General features: G+C 38.6%; 1 protein-coding gene across 1 annotated transcript in view; it reads right to left on the reverse strand.

Annotated features, from left to right (window-relative positions):
* Positions 1–23,266, reverse strand: part of SHCBP1L (SHC binding and spindle associated 1 like) — a 38,352-nt gene that overhangs the window by 9,442 nt on the left and 5,644 nt on the right. The window contains exons 3-6 of the mRNA XM_052654190.1: positions 21,387–21,601; positions 20,338–20,424; positions 20,048–20,266; positions 4,411–4,516 (exon numbers count right to left, since the gene is read on the reverse strand). Coding sequence (XP_052510150.1) covers positions 4,411–4,516; positions 20,048–20,266; positions 20,338–20,424; positions 21,387–21,601 — 627 coding nt within the window. The remainder of the gene's footprint in view (positions 1–4,410; positions 4,517–20,047; positions 20,267–20,337; positions 20,425–21,386; positions 21,602–23,266) is intronic.

The following is a 23,266-nucleotide window of genomic DNA, read 5'->3' on the forward strand; positions in this document are numbered from 1 at the left end:
GAAAACTCTTAAAGAGATGGGAATACCAGACCACCTGACCTGCCTCTTGAGAAACCTGTATGCAGGTCGGGAAGCAACAGTTAGAGATGGACATGGAACAACAGATTGGTTCCAAATAGGAAAAGGAGTACATCAAAGCCGTATTTAGTCACCCTGCTTATTTAACTTATATGCAGAGTACATCATGAGAAATGCTGGGCTGGAAGAAACACAAGCTGGAATCAAGATTGCCAGGAGAAATATCAATAACCTCAGAAATGCAGATGACACCACCCTTATGGCAGAAAGTGAAGAGGAACTAAAAAGCCCCTTGATGAAAGTGAAAGAAGAGAGTGAAAAAGTTGGCTTAAAGCTCAACATTCAGAAAACTAAGATCATGGCATCTGGTCCCATCACTTCATGGGAAATAGATGGGCAAACAGTGGAAACAGTGTCAGACTTTATTTTGGGGGGCTCCAAAATCACTGCAGATGGTGATTGGAGCCATGAAATTAAAAGAGGCTTGCTCCTTGGAATGAAAGTTGTGACCAACCTAGATAGCATATTGAAAAGCAGAGACATTACTTTGCCGACTTAAAGTCCATCCAGTCAAGGCTACAGTTTTTCCAGTGGTCATATACGTATGTGAGAGTTGGACTGGGAAGAAAGCTGAGCGCCGAAGAATTGATGCTTTTGAACTGTGGTGTTGGAGAAGACTCTTGAGAGGCCCTTGGACTGCAAGGAGATCCAACCAGTCCATTCTAAAGGAGATTAGTCATGGATGTTCTTTGGAAGGAATGATGCTAAAGCTGAAACTCCAGTATTTTGGCCACCTCATGTGAAGAGTTGACTCATTGGAAAAGACTCTGATGCTGGGAGGGGTTGGGGGCGGAGGAGAAGGGGACGACAGAGGATGAGATGGCTGGATGGCATCACCGACTCGATGGACGTGAGTTTGAGTGAACTCCGGGAGACGGTGATGGACAGGGAGGCCTGGCGTGCTGTGATTCATGGGGTCGCCAAGAGTCGGACACGACTGAGTGCCTAAACTGAACTGAATGACTCTACAGGATAGACTTCATTACTCCTTTTTAAAGATAATGAAATAAGAGAAATTATGTAATTTTAAAAAATCCAACCCAATTATTACGAAGAAAAACTATGAATCAAACCTAGATTTCTATTATTGTAAAGCTTATATTTTTCACCACCACACTATCCTGCCTTCTAGACAAAGAAGGAACATGATAGAGTCCTATGATGAACAATGGGGACATTGATATTTCTCCTCAATATAGGAGAAAACCTAATGTTGAACTTTAAGCACTGAAACAAATATTGCTTGTCTCTGTTAGGAATGATTCAGAAGTCAGACTGAGTCTAAACCTAAAGACAGAATTTAAGTCCCTCATCACAATTTGAGAGACTAAGGAAGTAAAGACATATTTAGTTCAATTGACTGGAAGGATATCTAGGACATTAATTCAATAGAGAATACAGGAGGACTAAGGACAGGCTTTGTACAAAAGAACAGTAAGTTCAACTTTAGGGTCGTTGTCTGTTAGTGAGACATAAGGTAAAGATGCTGAGAAGAACTTGCAGTGATGTTGATCAGCAAAAAATGCAAGAGGGGATAAATTTACTGAAAAGCCACTGCATGCCAGGCACTGCTAGGTATTTTATACATAGGATTTAATTTCATCCTCAAAAAAACAAAAAAATAAAGTTTAGTGGTGGTATTGGTGGTGATGGTTGTGATGGTGGTGGTGGCAGCAGTAGCCATCATACTAGCAGAAAACGATTATCGAGTACTTACTATGTGCTGGCCATTATTCTAAGCACATCACAAATGTGAATTCATATAGTCTCTATAATATAAATAAAGAATACATATTATCTCTGTTTTACAGATGAGGAACTAAAGCGCAAATGGGAAAACAGCTTGTTGAAAATCACATAATTAATGAGTGCCAAAGCCAGACTCTGCATCCAGGCAGTTTGGCTCAAGATCATCCTCTTAATCAGCAGTTTTTCTCTCTTTTTAAAGCACTCTAAAAATAAAGAATTTGGGGTTCAGAGTTAGGCAGCTTGCCCAAAACAGGCTATTTAAACACTGGGCTACCTGACTACAAAAAGTCCATGCCTTTTCACTACACTACTTGTAAAGATCACCAGTATAATGGCATGGATTAAATGGGCATGGATTAAAACTGTTTATGGAGAGTATAGAGCAGGAAAAAGACTAAAGAATCATCAAAGTTGAGAAAACTGTTAAAGGCTTATATACACAGCTGTGACTAGGTACACCAAATTAAAATATTTTGTCCACCTCACAGGTAAACCTAAAATCAAAGATCTGAGCAAAGTAGAAACTGATGATGCTGCCTTCTCAGAGTACTCTTCCTCTCATTGTCCTGTTGTCTGAAGTTTGTGGATATTTACTTACACAAATGAAGACAGGGTTGCAAAGCACTGAATAAAAATTACAGAAACATTTTACTGTTATATAGGAAAATAAAGCCAAAAACAGATTTAAAAACAAATAAAAAGATAGGTAAAAATAAAAATATTTTAAAAGGCTGGAGATAAAATCTATACCTTACTTTACAATGATGTTTCAAAAGATGTTTACAAATATAGTTGGTGGAATAATTAATGTTATTGAAAATCTGATCCAGTAAGCAAATCAAAGGAAAATTAAATTTCGTTTAAAATAATAAAAATTGGTAGGATAACATATAAGACCAGTCTAATAGGCAAGGCTTTATCTCTATTCACTCTCCTACTAGGTATTAAATACCATCCTTTCTGGACTTCGTTTAGTTACTCATATATACCCCATACTCTATCAAACATGTACTCAGTTACTATTCAATGAAAAATGCTCAGCACCCACCTTATACCAATCATCATGCTCGGTGACTAGATGAATGATAAACATACTCCCCTTGCTCTTAAAAGCTAGTATATTAACAGTGAAAGAGACAGACACTCAATAGGTAGCCACAGAAAATATTTAACACAGTTATGATAAGGAAAAGTGCCAGTGAGGGAACATGCAGGGTGCACAGTATGTAGTCTATGTATTCTGGAAGGTTGAGCAAGTTTTCTCCTATGGAAACGACATTTAAATTGAGACCTAAAGGACATACGGTAGCTCTCTGAAACAACATGGTGTATGCCAAGATGTGGTTTAGTGAGGGAGGAAGGGGTATATGAAGGCGATGAGGGGACGACAAACTCTCAGAAGATGGTAATTAACAACTGGGTAGATGGTGGTGCCGTTTACTGAAACAGAGAACTCTAGAATATAAACTAGGTACTGGATAAGATCATGGATTTAATTGAGGACACTGAGTTGAAGTACTCAGAAGATAATTAAGGGGTGATGAGCAATAGGTAGCTAGACATACTGGTTTGGGGCTCAGAACAAAAAATATGGGCTGTGGATACACATTTTAGATTATCAGTGTATATAGCTGAAGTTATGGGAAAAGATCACATAAATCACTTAGGCATATTATAGTGCAGAAAAAAGATAAGTTCCAAGCATTAAGAGTACAGAAGGAGAAAAAATACAACAACTAGAGAGATTGAACCAGCAAAGTATGGTAACAGAAGACAATGAAAGACTATTCAAGGAGAGAACTGTGAAATACTACTGAGAGGTCAAGTGAGGTGACTTAGAACATTTCCCAACTTGGGCTAGTTCAATTTACACTCATCCCTGAGGTTTCATCTGCATTATTTCTTTCAGCCAGCGTTGCCAGAATTCCTAACTCTGCTTATGTACCCATCCTAAGTGCCTCCTGTATATACTCCTATCATAGCATTTACTATTATATTATTCTGTGTGGCAACTGCAATAGCCTATTTACTTGTCCGTGTCTCCACTATAGGGCTTCCCAGGTGGCTCAGTGGTAAAGAATCCACCTGCCAATGCAGGAGATGTGGGTTTGATCCTTGGGTTGGGAAGATCCCCTGAAGGAGGAAATGGCAGCCCACTCCAGTATACTTGCTGGGAAATCCCATGGGCAGAAGAGCCTGGCAGGCTACAGTCCACGGAGTCACAAAGAGTCGGACATGGCTCAGTTTCCACTAAACATCTCCACCATCATTCAAACTGCTCAGATGTATGGAAGAAGCAGGACTGTGGGTCTGGTTCAAAAGTGTATCTCCCTCAAATGCAGTATTTCTCATATTTCTCTCCCATAGGTGCTAGCATAGCACCTAGCAACAAGATTAGTACTCTGTAAATAGTTGTGGACATTTATTTATTTAGTACCTATTATATGTCAATCATTGAGCTGGGTGTAATGGAGGAAATAAGACATTAACGTCATACAAGAATCCAACCTTCAAAGAGCTTGTTTTCTAATTATATGCAGCTAAAACTTAAATGAACAAATAAGAATAAAATGTATTTCTTACCATGTCAGTAGTCATCACTTTTGCTACGATATGTGTTATAGTCTTTCCAAAGTTTCTTTTTCCTTTCCTACGCCTCAGAATTCTTGGAAAGAAAGGTCCATGAACTCTGAAGTTGAAAACATTTATTTTTAATTAAATCAATATGAAAAATATTCAAGGTACACCTACTTAAAACTTTATACTAAGCATCTTTGAGAAATAGGTTCCATTCATTTTGAGCTTCTTGAGAGCAACGAGCAACTTGAAAGTGATGGAATAATTGAGATCTTTTAGATAACTGAGTGTTTAAACCACTGAACTCTGAAATCTTTTGAACTCTGAAAATCTGCATGCAACTCACTACAATCAATACCTCAATCATCTTTTCAGTACAGTAGAAAATTTTCTGATTATACTTTCATAATATATTGAATTGTAGACACTCAAAGCAGAGATAGGTTATATCTGTGTTACTGAGGTATAAGAATATTTGGGGACCTGCCTAATTTGAGAGACTATGTTTAATTGAGATTGTTTTTGTATCTATGGAGAACTTATCCTTTGAAACAGGATAAGTTGGCTGTTGGCCTCCATCAGACAATTCTAGCTTCTTTCTTCATTGTTGTTAACTGATTGCTATTCAGCACTTTTAGATAATTCCATTCTTTGTCTTCTTTCTGCTTTCCTTTACAGTTCTTGTTTCCTATTAATCATTTAAGTGTTATCAAAAGAAAGAAAAAAAATTGAGTATAACTTTTATCATTACTGTCAGACATATTTACCTTATGTGTAATCTTTTGGGTTCTCTGCAGCACTTTGATTATCACTTGATGCAGCATTAATACCAATATTTTTCTGCTTATGTTTCAATTATCAATATTTAAAATAATTTATTGGTATATAATTAATTTATAAGGTTGTGTTAGTTTCAGGTGTACAGCAAAGTCAGTCAGTTGTGCATATACATATAGCCACCCTTTTTTTAGATTCTTTTCCCATATAGGTCATTACAGATTATACAGTAGAGTTCCTTGTGTTGTAACAGTAGGTCCTTATTAGTTATCTACTCTATATACACTTTGTAGTGTGTATATGTCAATCCCAATTTATTTCTCTCCCCTCCCCCTTATACCATGGTAACCATGAGTTTGTTTTCACATTTGTGACTCTACTTCTGTATTGTAACTAAGTTCATTTGCACCCTTCTTTTTAGGTTCCACATACAAACAATATCTCAGTAAACAGTATTTTTGTGAAGCTTAAAATTTCATAGAACTGTTCCTAAGTATTTATCATTCTAATGATTAAATTTTGAACTCTAAGATATTAGCAATGTCCTCCAAAGGAAGTTTCATTTAACATTTCAACATCAAACCCATTTAGCACTTTTACACCTATTTAAGCAAATTTTGATTTGAGAAAGAGAACTACTCATGCATTTTTTTCACTATATATCTAATTATTAGTTGCTCAAAGAGTAAAGCATCTTACATGCAGGAAATAGTTTACCATACAATCCTAGCTTTAAAATTAAAGGTATAATGTCAGTGATATTCAAAATTATACTTTTAATAAGGTATAATTTACATAACACTCATTTTAAGTGAACCACTCTATGAGATTTCACAAATGTATACACCCATTTAACTCAATCATAACACTCAATATATAAAACATTCCCATCGTACAAGTTCATACATCTTTGCAGTCAGTCCTCAACATGGACTTTCAGAAACCCACTTATCTTTTTGTCATAGATTTTCCTTTCTTGTAATTTTAATTGGAGGATAACTGCTTTATAAGTTGTGTTGGTTTCTGTTATATAGCCATGTGAATCAGCCATAAGTATACATGTGTCCCCTCCCTATTGAACCTCCCTCCCACCCCTCACCCCATTCCATCCCTCTAGGTTGTCACAGAGCACTGGGTTGAGCTCCCTGTATGATACAGCAACTTCCCATTAGCTCTCTGTCTCATATATGGTAATGTATATGTTTCAGTGCTACTCTCTCAATTCCTCTCTTTCCCCAGCTGTGTATGCAAGTCTGTTCTCTAGGTCGGCATCTCTGTTGCTGCCCTGCAAAGAGGTTCATCAGTACGATTACCTTTTTTGTAATTTTAAAATGGAATTTTAAAGTAGAATATGCTATGTACTCTCTTGTGTCTGGAGTTTTCCAGTCAGACTATTTTGAGATCCACCATGTTATTTTGTATATCAGCAATTTCTTTACATCACAGAAAAATATTTCATTATTCAGTTCAGTCACTCAGTTGTGTCGACTCTTTGCGACCCCATGAACTGCAGCACCCCAGGCCTCCCTGTCCATCACCAACTCGTGGAGTCCACCCAAACCCATGTGTCCATTGTGTCAGTGATGCCATCCAACCATCTCATCCTCTGTCATCCCCTTCTCCTCCTGCCCTCAAACTTTCCCAGCATCAAGGTCTTTTCAAATGAGTCAACTCTCTGCATCAGGTGGCCAAAGTATTGGAGCTTCGGCTTCAACATCAGTCCCTCCAACGAACACCTAGGACTGATCTCCTTTAGGATGGATGGACTGGTTGGATCTCCTTGCAGTCCAAGGGACTCTCAAGAGTCTTCTCCAACACCACAGTTCAAAAGCATCAATTCATTACGATTTTCTATATACAAGATTATGTCATCTGCAAGTAGAGATAATTTTCATTTTCCTTTTTGGATCTGCATGAATTTATTTCCTTTTCTTTCCTATTGTTCTGGCTAGAACCTCCAGCACAACTGAATACAACAGTGGACATCATTGTCTTGTTCCTGATCTTAGGCGGGGAAACAGCCATTCTTTCATTGGTAAATATGATGTTATAGGATTTTCACAGATAGCCTTAAACAGGTTGAGGAAGATCCATTCTAGTCTAAGTTTTTTTTAGAATTTTTATCATGAAAGAGGAATTTTGTCAAATGATTTTTCTGTAACTTTTGAGATGATAATGTGGCTTTATTGTGTATTATATTGATTTATTTCCATATGTTAAACCAACCTTGCATTCCTGGGATAAATTCCACTTGTCATAGTGTCTAATCTTTTCATATGTTGCTAGACCCAGTTTGTTAAAGTATTATTGAAGATTTTGCATCTATATTTATTATTTAAGTCTTTTGTCTGTGTCCTGCAGCATGTGGGACTTAGTTCCGTGACCAGGGATTGCACCCACATTTCTGTGCTTTGGATGCTCAGAGTCTTAACCATTGGACCACCAAGGAAGTCCCAGCATCTATATTTATACAGGATATTTTTTGCAGTTTTCTTGTGATATCTTTCTATAGTTTTGGTATCAAGGTGATAATGTCCTCATAGAATGAGTCGAGGAAGTAGTCCTTACTCTTTTTATTTTTTGGAAGACTTTGCAAAAAAAAAAAAAAAAAAAGGTGTTGGCTTCCCTGGTGGCTCAGTGGCAAAGAATCCACCTGCCAACAAAGGAGACACAAGAGACACAGGTACAATCCCTGGTTTGGGAAGATCCCCTAGAGTAGGAAATGCAAACCCACTCCAGTATTCTTTCTGGGAAAATCCAATGGACAGAGGAGCACGGCAAGCTACGGTTTATGTGATTGCAAAGAGTCGGACATGACTGAACAACTAAACACACACACACAGGTAGAGTTTATTTACCCTCTTGGTTTCTTTCAAGATTTTTTCTTATCTCTGATTTTCTTCATTTTAAATATAATATGCCTATTTGCACATTTTGGGAGTATCTGTCCTACTTGGTGTTATCTTAAGCTTCTTGGATCTGTGGTTTGGTGTCTTCATTTAATTTTGGAAATTTTCACCATTATGAATTTGAATTTTTTTTTCAGCTGCATTTGCTTTCTCCTTTTCTGGTATTCCAATTGCACATATGCTACATTCTTTGAAACTATTCCACAATTCTTAGATTTTTTTTCATTATCTTTTCTCTTTGTACTTCAGTTTGAGACAATTTGATTGACATTATCTTCAAGCTTTCTGATTCTTTCCTCAGTTGTGTCCCACCTATTCATGAGCCCTTCAAAGGAAGTCTTCATTTCTATTTACAGTGTCTTTGATTTTTAGAATGATCTTTTAATTCATTCTTACAGTTTCCATGTTTTGCTTGAACATTATCCATTTTTTTCTTGCATGTTGTATACTTTTTTCCATTAAAGTCCTTAACATATTAATCATAGCTACTCTTTTTTTTTTTTGGTTGCACTGCATGGCGTGTGGGATCTTAGTTCCCTGACCAGGGATCGAACCTGTGCCCCCTGCAGTGGAAGTGCAGAGTCTTAACCACTGAACTGCCAGGGGAAGTCCCAATCATAGCTATTTTAAATTTCCTGTCTGGTAAATTCTGAAATCACAATTGAGTCTGTTATTGATGCTTGCTTTCCCTCCTCAGACTTGGTTTATTTCCTTGCCTTTTAGCATATCATAACTTTTTTTGAAACCCACACATGGCTAACAGGAAGAGAGGTAGATTAATTATTAATCCAACCAGGAGGTAGCCTATGTTTATTTGCTGTAGCTTTGTGTGTCAAAGACTTCAAATTCCTGTGATTTCCAATTTTCAGTCTCCTCTATATACCTTCAGGCGTCCTTTAGAAGCCCCAAACTACTCTTTAGAAGAGTCTGTGTCTTACAGCTCTTTTAACTACAATCCAGTTATTGTCCTGGAATCTTGTGGGTATGGTTTTAAGATTTAGTGGAGAGGAAGTGTCTATACTCTTGTGATTACTTATGGGTCTTTTACCGAGTCTATGTCCCTGGACTGTGACCTTCACAACTGTTTCTTAATCCTCTCTTTCCCCAGACAGGAAGGCTAGAAGGGACTAGAGTCAGAGAAATGCCTTTCCTCTAGGTGGCAAGAAGCTCTGGTAAAGACTTTTCTTCTGGAGAATAGCAGATCTTTATATGGAGAATGCTCTGGGTATATTTCATAATGGGTACTTTTCCCTTCACCCTTCCAGAGTCATAACAGAATCTTTCTTGGCTCTTCACTGAGAACCTAGTGAGACTCCTAGAGGTAAAACCCCACAAAGGTATGGGATCTCACTAATAACTGTAGCTCCCTGTGAGTTTCTTTCATACTAGTTATCATTCAGCATCCAGCAATCTATCAAAATTACCATTTAAATGTTCTTATAATTTATGGCTCTGGCTGGTTCTGTTCAAAGCAGATCTTAGCTGTGACTCTCTGAATTTACCTTTCTCCAAATTTTAGGGTGGCAGTTTGTCCTGTGATCTCAGTTCTCTGATGGTTCCAAGAAAGTAATTTTCAAGTTTGTTCAGCTTTTTTCTTGTTGTAAGGATAGGGATGATAACTCACAAGCTCTTTGCATGTCAGAGCTAAATCCAGAAATTCTTGGTTCTTTTTTATTATAGTTTTCATTTCTCTGTTGCTCAAATTTTGGGTCTCACTCCTTTTGCAGCTCTCTCACTTTCAGAATATCCCAACTAAATTTCCAGCTACTCTGTCAGCCTTGAACTCTGTCCTTTGTGTCACCTTGAAACAGTAAGATGGCACTTTTTTGCTACCTGAGCTATAACAGCTGGTGATGACCCTCAAACCAAAATGCCACAAATTCTCACTCTCTACTTGCATTTTATATGTGGACAATGTCTCCTGACTCTTTTCTTATGCTTTGGCCAAAATTAAGAAGGTAAAGAAGAAAGGTAAGGAGAGGACTAGATTTATGAGATCTTTTTTAAAATAAAAAACCCCAAAACATTGATTTCAGTGAATTCGGCTCATACAAAAATAATTTTCCAATACTGGTAGTTGTGCCTGTGCTTATCTCATAAATTCAGTTCAGTTCAGTTCAGTCGCTCAGTCGTGTCTGACTCTTTGTGACCCCATGGACTGCAGCACACCAGGCTTCCCTGTCCATCACCAACTCCCAGAGCTTGTTCAAACTGATGTCCATTGTGTCAGTGATGCCATCCAACCATCTCATCCTCTGTCGTCCTCTTCTCCTCCTGCCTTCAATCTTTCCCAGCATCAGGGTCTTTTCCAATGAGTCAGTTCTTCACATTAGGTGGCCAAAGTATTGGAGATTCAGCTTCAGCATCAGTCCTTCCAATGAATATTCAGGACTGATTTCCTTTAGGACTGACTGGTTTGATCTTGCAGTCCAAGGGACTCCCAAAAGTGTCCTCCAAAACCACAGTTCAAAAGCATAAATTAGATGTCTATTTTTATAACCTATTTCAATTGGGGTGGTATATGACAAGTGATATGATAAAAGAATGACCATGGAAGATGAAGGAATAGGACAGGGAGACCACTTTCTCCCCAGTGAGTTCATCAAAAGATCATTTGAATGCTGAAAAACTTCCACAAAACAACTTCTGAACGCTGGTGGAGGACACCAGGCATCCAAAAAGGCAGCTCATTCTCTTTGAAAGAGGGTAGGACAACTATAAAAGACAAAAAAAGAGGCAAAAGAGTTAGGGATGGAGACCCGTCCCGGGAAGGGAGTCATGAAGGAGGAGAAGTTTCCAAATAGCGGGAAACCCTCTCACCGGTGGGTCTGTGGGGAGTTTTGGAATCTCAGAGAGCAACATAACCAGGAGGAAAAAAAAAACAACCCACAGAACACACGCCTAACAGCAGCTAGCAGCAGAGAAGTAGCCCAGACGCTGCGTCCACCACCAGCGAGCGGGGGCTGGACGGCGAGGTGCGGGTTGAATACTTAGGGTAAGGACCGGGCTTGAATGCCCTGAAGACAATCTGAGGGAGCTAACATGAGACAGCAACCCAAACTGTGGGATAGCCAGAGAGAGAAAAAAAAGAAAGAGAGAGAGAACTTTCCTGCGAAAAGCTCTAACCGAAGGCACAGCCTGGCCCGCTCACAGAACAACGGATTGCATAAATACCAAGGGAAAGCTAGCCAGCTCTGGACCAGCCCCTCCCCTTGCCAGAGGCAGAGAGGCAGGCGGGCAACAGCCAGAGCCAGAAGATGAGAGGCAGTCTTGGCCCCAGAGACAGCATCCTCCACCAAACTGTGAGCAGGCTCTGAGTTGCTAACTAAGTCTTCCTAGGATCCTGGACAGCTGACATCTGCCAGGAGGGTTGCAGCCAGAGATCAGCTCCCTAGAGGAGACACACGGCACACCTGAGACAGTGCTCTCCTGGTGCAGCTAGGAAACCAAGCAGCTGGGACCGGGGAGGTGATTAAGACGCACAGCCCACCTGGGACAATGTGCTCGCCAAACACCTGGTCACCTGAGCCGCTTGGACCTGGGAAGGGCGCAAAACGCACGCCCAACCAAGTCTGTGCCTTTGTGGAGTATCTGAGAACCTGAACCTGAGCATCTTAGACCTGGGAAGTATGAAACGCAGGGCCTGCTTTGGACAGTTCTCCTGCAGAGCCTGAGCACTGCAGACCAGGAAAGCACATGCCTCCATGAGCTGGGGCAAACCCAGTGTGGTCCATAACAGAGCACTCCCCACACACGCCAGTGATATTTGTTTGCAGTGTTCCTCCCTTTCCATAGCACAACTGAACAAGTGAGCCTAAATAAGTGACCACCTTTGCCCTCTTGTGTCAGGGTGGAAATTAGACACTGAAGAGACTTGCAAACAGAGGAAGCCAAATAAACAAAGAAGAGGGAACGGCTCTAGAAGTGACAGGTGCAACAGATTGAAACCCTGTAGTTGGCATGACTAAGCATTGGAAGGGGCCTACAGACCTTGAGAAGAAGCATAAGCTGGTACAAGGAACTATCTGAAACTGAACTGACCCCACACTGCCCTAAACAGCTCCAGAGAAATTCCTAGATATATTTTTACTATTATCATTTTTACTTTTTACTTTTTAAATTTTTAGGTTCTTTATTACTCCTCTAATTTTCATTTTATAACCTATTACTACCTTGCAAAAAAAAAACCCATATATATATTTTATAATTTTTGTGTTTGGTTTTGTTTGTATTTTTAATATTGTAGTTTTGAGAGTCTAACCTCTACTCTAGATTTTTAATCTTTGCTTTTTGGTATTTGTTATCAATTTTGTACCTTTAAGAATTTCATCTTCAGTACCCATTTTTACTTAGGGGTATAATTACTGGCTAAATTGCTCTCTCTCCTTTTGACTCTCCCTTTCCTCCCCCAGGTCACCTCTGTCTCCTCCTTTCCCTTTCTTTTCTCAACTCTGTGAATCTCTCTGGGTGTTCTGGGCTGTGGAGAACACTTAGGGAACTGATTACTGGCTAGATTGGTCTCTCCCCTTTGACTCCCCCTCTTTTCCTCCTGGTCACTTCTATCTCCCTCTTCCATTTTCTCTTCTCTATGTAACTCCATGAACCTCTCTGGGTGTTCCAGACTGTGGAGGGCACACAGGGAATTGATTACTGGCTAGACTGCTCTCTCCCCTTTTGACTTCCCCTCTTCTCCTCCTGGTCACCTCTATCTCCCTCCTCTCTCTTCTCTTCTCCATGTAACTCTGTGAACCTCTCTTGGTGTCCCTCACTGTGGAGAATCTTTTCACCATTAACCTAGATGTTTTATCATCTGTACTGTATGGATGGATAAGTCTTGAGACTACTGTAAGAATAAGACTGAGAGCCAGAGGCAGGAGGCTTAAATCTAAAACTTAAGAACACCAGAAAACTTCTGACTCCAGGGAACATTAATCGACAAAAGCTCATCCAAAAGCCTCCATACCTACATTGAAATCAAGCTCCACCCAGGAGCGAACAAGTTCCAGAGCAAGACATACACAGCCCTGAGCATTAAAATTCAGGCTGCCCAAAGTCACACCAAACCCATAGACACCTCAAAACTTACTACTGGACACTTCATTGCACTCCAGAGAGAAGAAATCCAGCTCCATCCACCAGAAGACAGACACAAGCTTCCCTAACCAGGAAACCTTGACAAGCCACTAGTCCAACCCCACCCACAGGGAGCAACCTCCACAATAAAGAGGAACCACAAACTTCCAGCCTACAGAAAGGCCACCCCAAACACAGCAACCTAAACAAAATGAAAACACAGAGAAATATTCAGCAGGTAAAGGAACATGATAAATGACCGCCAAACCAAACAAAAGAGGAGGAGATAGGGAGTCTACCTGAACAACAATTCAAAATAATGATAGTAAAATGATCCAAAATCTTGAAAACAAAATGGAGTTACAGATAAATAGATTGAGAAGATGCAAGAAATGTTTAACAAGGACCTAGAAGAAATAAAAATGAGTAAATCAATTATGAATAATGCAATAACTGACATCAAAAGCATTCTGGAGGGAACCAACAGTAGAATAACTGAGGCAGAAGACAGGATAAGTGAGGTGGAAGATAGAATGGTGGAAATAAATGATGCAGAGAGGAAAAAAGAAAAAAGAATGAAAAGAAATGAGGATAACCTCAGAGACCTCCGGGACAATGTTAAATGCCCCAACATTCAAATCATAGGAGTCCAAAAGAAGAAGACTAAAAGAAAGGCTATGAGAAAATACTTGAGATAATAGTTGAAAACTTCCCTAAAATAGGGAAGGAAATAGCCACCCAGAGAGTCCCAAACAGGATAAACCCAAGGTGAAACACCTCAAGACACATTAATCAAATTAACAAAGATCAAACACAAAGAGCAAATATTAAAAGCAGCAAGGGAAAAGCAACAAATAACACACAAGGGGATACCCGTAAGGATAACAGCTAAGTTTTCAATAGAAACTCTTCAGGCCAGAAGGGAATGGCAGGACATACTTAAAGTGATGAAAAAGAAAAACATACAACCCAGATTACTATACCTAGTAAGGATCTCATTCAAATATGAAGGAGAAATCAAAAGCTTTACAGACAAGCAAAAGCTGAGAGAATTCAGCACCACCAAACCAGCTCATCAACAAATGCTAAAGGATCTTCTCTAGACAGGAAACACAGAAAAGGTTTATAAACTTGAACCCAAAACAACAAAGTAATTGGCAATGGGATCATACTTATCAATGTGAAGTGAAGTGAAGTGAAGTGAAATTGCTCAGTCGTGTCTGACTCTTTGTGACCCCATAGGCTGTAGCCTACCAGACTCCTCTGTCCATGGGATTTTCCAGGCAATACTCCTGGAGTGGATTGCCACTTCCTTTTCCAGGGGATCTTCCCAACCCAGGGATTGAACCCGGGTCTCCCACATTGTAAACAGACACTTTACCATCTGAGCCACCAGGGAAGTCCTTAAATGTAAATGGGTTGAATGCCCCAACCAAAAAACAAAGACTAGCTGAATGGATACAAAAACAAGACCCCTGTATATGCTGTCTACAAGAGATCCACTTCAAAACAAGGGACACATACAGACTGAAAGTGAAGGGTTGGAAAAAGATATTTCATGTAAATGGAGACCAAAAGAAAGCAGGATTAGCAATACTCATATCAGATAAAATAGACTTTGAAATAAAGGCCGTGAAAAGAGACAAAGGACACTACATAATGATCAAAGGATCAATCCAAGAAGAAGATATAACAATTATAAATATATACGCATCCAACATAGGAGCACTGCAATATGTAAGGCAAATGCTAACAAATATGAAAGGGGAAATTAACAGTAACACAATAATAGTGGGAGACTTTAATACCGCACTTGCACCTATGGATAGATCAACTAAACAGAAAATTAGGAAGGAGACACAAACTTTAAATGATACAATGAACCAGTTAGACCTAATTAATGTCTATAGGACATTTCACCCCCGAACTGTGAATTTCACCCCCAAACTGTGAATTTCACCTTTTTCTCAAGTGTACACGGAACATTCTCCAGGATAGATCACATCCTGGGCCATAAATCTAGCCTTGGTAAATTCAAGAAATCTGAAATCATTCTGAGCATCTTTTCTGATCGCAATGAGGTAAGATTAGATATCAACTACAGGAAAAAAACTGTTAAAAATACAAACATATGGAGGCTAAACAACATGCTTCTGAACAACCAACAAATCACAGAAGAAATCAAAATATGCCTAGAAACAAATGAAAATGAAAACATGACAACCCAAAACCTATGGGATTCAGTAAAAGCAGTGCTAAGGGAAAGGTTCATAGCAATACAAGCTTACCTCAAGAAACAACAGAAAAATCAAATAAATAACCTAACTTTACACCTAAAGCAACTAGAAAAAGAAGAAATGAAGAACTCCAGGGTTAGCAGAAGGAAAGAAATCATAAAAATTAGGGCAGAAATAAATGAAAAAGAAACAAAGGAGACTATAGAAAAAATCAACAAAACTAAAAGCTGGTTCTTTGAGAAGATAGGCAAACCATTAGCCCGACTCATCAAGAAAAAAAGGGAGAAGAATCAAATCAGCAAAATTAGAAATGAAAATGGAGAAATCACAACAGACAACACAGAAATACAAAGGATCATAAGAGACTACTATCAATAACTATAAGACAATAAAATGGACAACTTGGAAGAAATGGATGAATTCTTAGAAAAGTATAACCTTCAAAAACTGAACCAGGAAGAAACAGAAAATCTTAACAGACCCATGACAAGCATGGAAATTAAAAGTGTAATAAAAAATCTTCCAAAAGCCCAGGATCAGGTGGCTTCACAGGTGAATTCTACCAAAAAATTTAGAGAAGAGCTAACACCTATCCTACTCAAACTCTTCTAGAGAATTGCAGAGGAAGGTAAACTGCCACACTCATTCTATGAGGCCACCATCACCCTAATACCAAAACCAGACAAAGATGCCACAAAAAAAGAAAACTATAGGCCAATATCACAGATGAACATAGATGCAAAAATCCTCAACAAAATTCTAACAAACAGAATCCCACAACATATTAAAAAGATCATACATCATGACCAAGTGGGCTTTATCCCAGGGATGCAAGGATTCTTCAATATCCTCAAATCAGTCAATATGATACACCACATTAACAAATTGAAAGATAAAAACCATATGATTATCTCAATAGATGCAGAGAAAGCCTTTGACAAAATTCAACATCCATTTATGATAAAAACCCTCCAGAAAGCAGGCATAGAAGGAACATACCTCAACATAATAAAAGCCACATACGATAAACCCATAGCAAACATTATCCTCAATAGTGAAAAATTGAAAGCATTTCCCCTAAAGTCAGGAATAAGACAAGGGTGCCCACTCTCACCACTACTATACAACATAGTTTTGGAAGTTTTGGCCACAGCAATCAGAGAAGAAAAAGAAATAAAAGGAATCCAGACTGGAAAAGAAGAAGTAAAACTCTCATTGTTTGCAGATGACACGATCCTCTACATAGAAAACCCTAAAGACACCACCTGGAAGAAGCACAAGCTGGAATCAAGATTGCCAGGAGAAATATCAATAACCTCAGATACGCAGATGACACCACCCTTATGGCAGAAAGTGAAGAGAAACTAAAAATGCCTCTTGATGAAAGTGAAAGAAGAGAATGAAAAAGTTGGCTTAAAGCTCAACATTCAGAAAACGAAGATCATGGCATCTGGTCCCATCAATTCATGGGAAATAGATGGGGAAACAGTGGAAACAGTGTCAGACTTTATTTTTTGGGGCTCCAAGATCACTGCAGATGGTGACTGCAGCCATGAAATTAAAAGATACTTACTCAGTGGAAGGACAGTTATGACCAACCTAGATAGCACATTGAAAAGCAGAGACATTACTTTGCCAACAAAGTTCCATCTAGTCAAGGCTATGGTTTTTCCAGTGGTCATGTATGGATGTGAGAGTTGGACTATAAAGAAAGCTGAGTGCCAAAGAATTGATGCTTTTGAACTGTGGTGTTGGAGAAGACTCTTGAGAGTCCCTTGGACTGCAAGGAGATCCAACCAGTCCACTCTAAAGGAGATCAGTCCTGGGTGTTCTTTGGAAGGAATGATGCTAAAGCTGAAACTCCAGTACTTTGGCCACCTCATGTGAAGAGTTGACTCATTGGAAAAGACTCTGATGCTGGGAGAGATTGGGGGCAGGAGGAAAAGGGGACGACAGAGGATGAGATGGCTGGATGCCATCACTGACTTGAGGGACGTGAGTTTGAGTGAACTCTGGGAGTTGGTGATGGACAGGGAGGCCTGGCGTGCTGCAATTCATGGGGTCGCAAAGAGTCGGACACGACTGAGCGACTGAACTGAACTGAACTGAACTGAAAGACACCACCAGAAAATTACTAGAGCTAATCAATGAATATAGTAAAGTTGCAGGATATAAAATTAACACACAGAAATCCCTTGCATTCCTATACACTAACAATGAGAAAATAGAGAAATTAAGGAAAAAATTCTGTTCACCATTGCAATGAAAAGAATAAAATACTTAGGAATAAATCTACCTAAAGAAACAAAAGACCTATTTATGTAGAAAACTATAAAGCAGTGATGAAAGAACCAAAGATGACACAAATAGATGGAGAAATATACCGTGTTCATGGACTGGAAGAATCAATATAATGAAAATGAGTATACTACCCAAAGCAATCTATAATTCAATGCAATCCCTATCAAGCTACCAATGGTATTTTTCAGAGAACTAGAACAAATAATTTCACAATTTGTATGGAAATACAAAAAAAACCTCAAATAGCCAAAGCAATCTTGAGAAAGAAGAATGGAACTGGAAGAATCAACCTGCCTGACTTCAGACTATACTACAAAGCTACAGTCATTGAGACAGTATGGTACTGGCACAAAGACAGAAATATAGATGAGTGGAACAAAACAGAAAGCCCAGAGATAAATCCACATACCTATGGACACCTTATCTTTGACAAAGGAGGTGAGAATATACAATAGAGAAAAGACAATCTCTTTAACAAGTGGTGCTAAGAAAACTGGTCAACCACTTGTTAAAGAATGAAACTAGAACACTTTCTGACACCATACACAAAAATAAACTCAAAATGGATTAAAGATCTACATGTAAGACCAGAAACTATAAAACTCCTAGAGGAAAACGTAGGCAAAACACTCTCTGACACAAATCACAGCAGGATCCTCTATGACTCACCTCCCATAGTAATGGAAATAAAAGCAAAAATAAACAAATGGGACCTAATTAAACTTAAAAGCTTTTGCACAAGGAAGGAAACTATACGCAAGGTGAAAAGACAGCCTTCAGAATGGGAGAAAATAATAGGAAACAAAGCAACTGACAAAAAGTAAATCTCAAAGATATACAAGCAGCTCACACAGCTCAATTCCAGAAAAATAAACGACCCAATCAAAAAATAGGCCAAAGAATTAAACAGACATTTTTCCAAAGAAGACATACAGATGGCTAACAAACACATGAAAAGATGCTCAACATCACTCATTATCAGAGAAAGGCAAATCAAAACCAGAACGAGATACTATCTCATGCCGGTCAGAATGGCTGCTATCAAGAAGCCTACAAAGAATAAATGATGAAGAGGGTGTGGAGAAAAGGGAACCCTTTTACACTGTTGGTGGGAATGCAAACTTGTACAGCCACTAAGGAGAACAGTGTGGAGATTCCTTAAAAAACTAGAAATAGAACTGCCATATGGCCCAGCAATCCCACTACTGGGCATACACATTGAGGAAACCAGAATTGAAAGAGACACATGTACCCCAGTGTTCATAGCAGCACTATTTACAATAGCTAGGACATGGAAGCAAGCAACCTAGATGCCCATTGGCAGACAAATGGATAAGAAAGCTGTGGTACATATACACAATGGAATGTTACTCAGCTATTAAAAAGAATGCATTTGAATCAGTTCTAATGAGGTGGATGAAACTGGAGCCTATTATACAGACTGAGGTAAGTCAGAAAGAAAAACACCAATACAGTATATTAACACATATATATGGAATTTAGAAAGATGGTAATAATGACCCTATATGCAAGACGAAGCAACTGACAAAAAATTAATCTCAAAAATATACAAGCAGCTCACGCAGCTCAATTCCAGAAAAATAAATGACCCAATCAAAAAATAGGCCAAAGAACTAAAGAGATACAGATTTGAAGAACAGACTTTTGGACTCTGTGGGAGAAGGCAAGGGTGGGATGATTTGAGAGAATAGCATTGACACATGTATATTACCATATGTGAAACAGATTGCCAGTCCAGGTTCGATGCTTGAGACAGGGTGCTCAGGACCAGTGCACTGGGACGACCCTGAGGGATGGGATGGGGAGGGAGGTGAAAGGGGGATTCAGGATGCAGGATAGGGGACACATGTACACCACCCATGGCTGATTCATGTCAATGTATGGCAAAAACCACTACAATATTGTAAATTAATTAGCCTCCAATTAAAATAAATTAATTACTTTTTAAAAAAAGAATGACCATGCAATCTTTTCGTTTCCATTTAAAATAGGGCAGGGCTTCCTTGGTAGCCCAGTGGTTAAGAATTTGCCTTGCAATACAGGGGACACTGGTTTGATCCCTGGTCTGGGAGGATCCCACATGCTCTGAAGTGGCTGGGCCTGTGTGCCACAACTGCTGAGCCAGTGTACCCAGAGCCTGAGCTCTGTAACAGAGACCCCACCATGGTGGGAAGCCCTCGCATTGCATCAAAGAGTGGCGTCCGCTCACTGCATCTGGAAATGGCCAGCACACAGCGATGAGGACCCACACCTATGACAACCAAAAAAATGAATAGATACACAAATAAATAAATCTTTTTTTTAAAAAATAGAGCAAATTATTACCGGAGGCGTAAATCTTCCCACATTTTCAGTAATCCACAGAGCATTACTATCTCATAGTATTTTTTCCAACATTCAACAGCTTCTACCGCAGATGGATCTTCTTTAATATTGCTCTGATACTCAATGAGTTCAACTCGCTTGTTTTTATACTTCTCCAAAGTTTTTTTGAAACGTTGTGCAATAGGGCCAGGTATAGTTCCATCTTGTATATCACACCACCTGAAAAGTATCAGTACAGTGACAATGTTTATCTTACATAATGTGATGAGTAAGTTTTTAACTATACTTACAAATTAATTCTTTCTTCAATCAAAGCAGTATAATTCTCACAACTTTCTTCATCATCCCAGTCTCTCCAAAGAAAGTCATAAAAAAACCTACGACAAATGAAATTGAGATGACAGTGGTCAAAATCAGCCAGTACCATGTTTATAATTTAAAAGATATCCTGATGTCAGAAATCTTTATATGAATCTTAATTGTTTAAAAAAATCAGTCAGTTCAGTTCAGTCGCTCAGTCGTGTCTGACTCTTTGTGACCCCATGGACTGCAGCACGCCAGGCTTCTCTGTCCATCACCAATATTTCAAAATAAACTTTCAGTGAACTAATATTAAAAGTAAAACTTCAAACATTAGATGATCTGCATTATATTTCAAGTTACTACAAATAATGTTTCTTGAAGTGGGATTATAAAATTCATGTTCCACATTTCATAGACTGTGGCTGATTTTGTTTACCAAAGAAATAATATCTGAGATAGAATCATATTTTATATTGGGGGGTATAAGGAAAACAAAGACGTGCCCCCCAATATTCTGTATTATGCTTACATATAGCTTCTCTCAAACTGTATCAATGTGTAAGAAGCAATCATAATGGGGATGATGACATCTGGTACTTGTAATGCTTTTAAATGTGAAAAATGAAATCTAATTATATTTAAGATGCTTAAATATGAGCAGAATATGGTGGTTTTGTTTTGGGGGTAATTTTTTTGCCACCCCTTGCAGCCTTCCAGATCTTAGTTTCCTGACTAGGAATTGAACCCGGGTCCCATCAGTGAAAGCCAAGGAATACCCCAGAATTTAGTGTGACTTATCTCTAAAAGTTTTTAAAATTCAATTTTTGTAAAATGTAAGATCAAAACCCAGCAAGCTTATTGCCCACATAAAATATTTCCACGAGAGAATATTTTAGACACAAATATGTACATTAAAAATAGAAAAACTGATTTCAGCTGTGAGTAAAAGTTAAATAAAGTACCTATATGAACAAGACTTACATATTAAATCAACTTTTTAAATATGAGAACTTTCGGAAGTAAAAAGCTCTAATACCTTACAACTTCCAAGGCCAAAGCAATATCATGTAAATCAGAATCTTGTCCTTCAACAGGGTATACTTCCAAGAGAGACACACTATGCTCTAGTTCTTCCAAAATCTCATCAACCAAATCTCTTGGAATATTTGCAATGTTAGAAGAAAAGGGCTCAGCAACAGAAACAGTAACCCTGAAACAAGACGATGAGCTCTGGCTTGGTTTACAAGTTACCTAAGATAAATATAAAGTTTGTAGCTGTGAATGAAAGTAAATCACAAAGATTCTTCTTCAAATATGAGCTACTTATAACATTTCTTCTTTTAAATTTTTATGACTTCTCTAACAGTCAATGTACATAATAACAATAGATAAATACAGAAAAAAATATCAACACAAATTTTCAAACTACTTCTTAAGCAATTATTAGTTTTTAAGGTTCATGAGAGGAACTGTCTCCTACATAATTTCTAAGTTTGAGTTGCCAGACTTATCGATTTTATAAAACAGTAGTATTAAAAAAATTTTGGACTAATTTTGCCATGAAAGTATGTCTTAAAATATCCTATTGTCTTTATTGGACATGGAAGCCTGGCCTGCTGCAGTCCACATGGTCACAAAGAGTCCAACACTACTGAGCAGCTGAACTGATTATCTGTATTACAGTATTAGTAAAAGCAAGGATTATAAAATACCAAAAAAGTAGAATGGACATAATAAAAAAGTTAAGTCCTAAAAAGAAAAGTAAAAGGTAAAGTCCTTAGGTTGAATAAATTTAGCTTCATAAACAATACACTTGTGTTTTCTTGTCTTATAACCTCTGCTAAGTCACTTCAGTCGTGTCCGACTCTGTGCAACCCCATAGACGGCAGCCCACCGGGCTCCCTGGTCCCTAGGATTTTATAATCTCTAGCATGTCTGAAAATAAGTGCATGAAATCACTGAGTTGAAAGAAGCTTTATTTCTTTTTAAAGTCTTTATTGCCATTGTTACAATATTGTTTCTGTTTTATGTTTTGGTTTTTGGCGGGGAGTCCTAAGTCCTAAGTCCCTGGGTCTTAGCTGTCTGACCAGGGATCAAACCAGCACACCCTGCATTGCAAGGAGAAATCTTAACCAATGCACAGTAGCTTTAAAAATTAATAAATTACACTAAGTATTAGCACAAAATATAGAATTACAGAAGTTGGTACAAATTTTCAGCTATAAGATGAAAAAGCTTTAAGGATCTAACATATAACATAGTGACTACAGTTGATAATTTGTTATTCAGTCACCAACTCATGTTCAACTCTTTGTGACCCCATGGACTGCAGCATGCCAGGCCTCTCTGTCCCTCACCATCTCCCAGAGTTTGCTCAAACTCATGTCCACTGAGTCTGTGATGCCATCCAACCATCTCATCTTCTTTGCCCCTTTTTCCTCCCACCTTCAATCTTTCCCAGCATCAGGGTCTTTTCAAATGAGTTGGCTGTTCACATCAGGTGGCCAGAAGATTGAAGCTTCAGCTTCAGCATCAGTCCTTCCAGTGAAAATTCAGGCTTGATTCTCTTTAGGATTGATTGGTTTGGTCTCCTTGCTGTCTAAGGGACTCTCAAGTGTCTTCTCCAACACCACAGTTCAAAAGCATCAATTCTTCAGTGCTCAGCTTTTTTTATGGTCCAACTCTCACATCCATATATAGAAAGACCTTAACTTGGACTATACAGACCTTTGTTGGTGAAGTGATGTCCCTGCTTTTTAATATGCTGTCTAGGTTTGTCATAGCTTTTCTTCCAAGGAGCAAGTGTTTTTTAATTTCATGACTGCAGTCACCGTTTTGAAGCCTAAGAAAATAAAATCTGCCACCTTTTCCATTTTTTTCCCCATCTATTTGCCATGAAGTATACGTATATATGAC

Source organism: Budorcas taxicolor, chromosome 16, assembly GCF_023091745.1.
Source record: "Budorcas taxicolor isolate Tak-1 chromosome 16, Takin1.1, whole genome shotgun sequence".
In the NCBI taxonomy this organism is placed as follows: Eukaryota; Metazoa; Chordata; class Mammalia; order Artiodactyla; family Bovidae; genus Budorcas; species Budorcas taxicolor.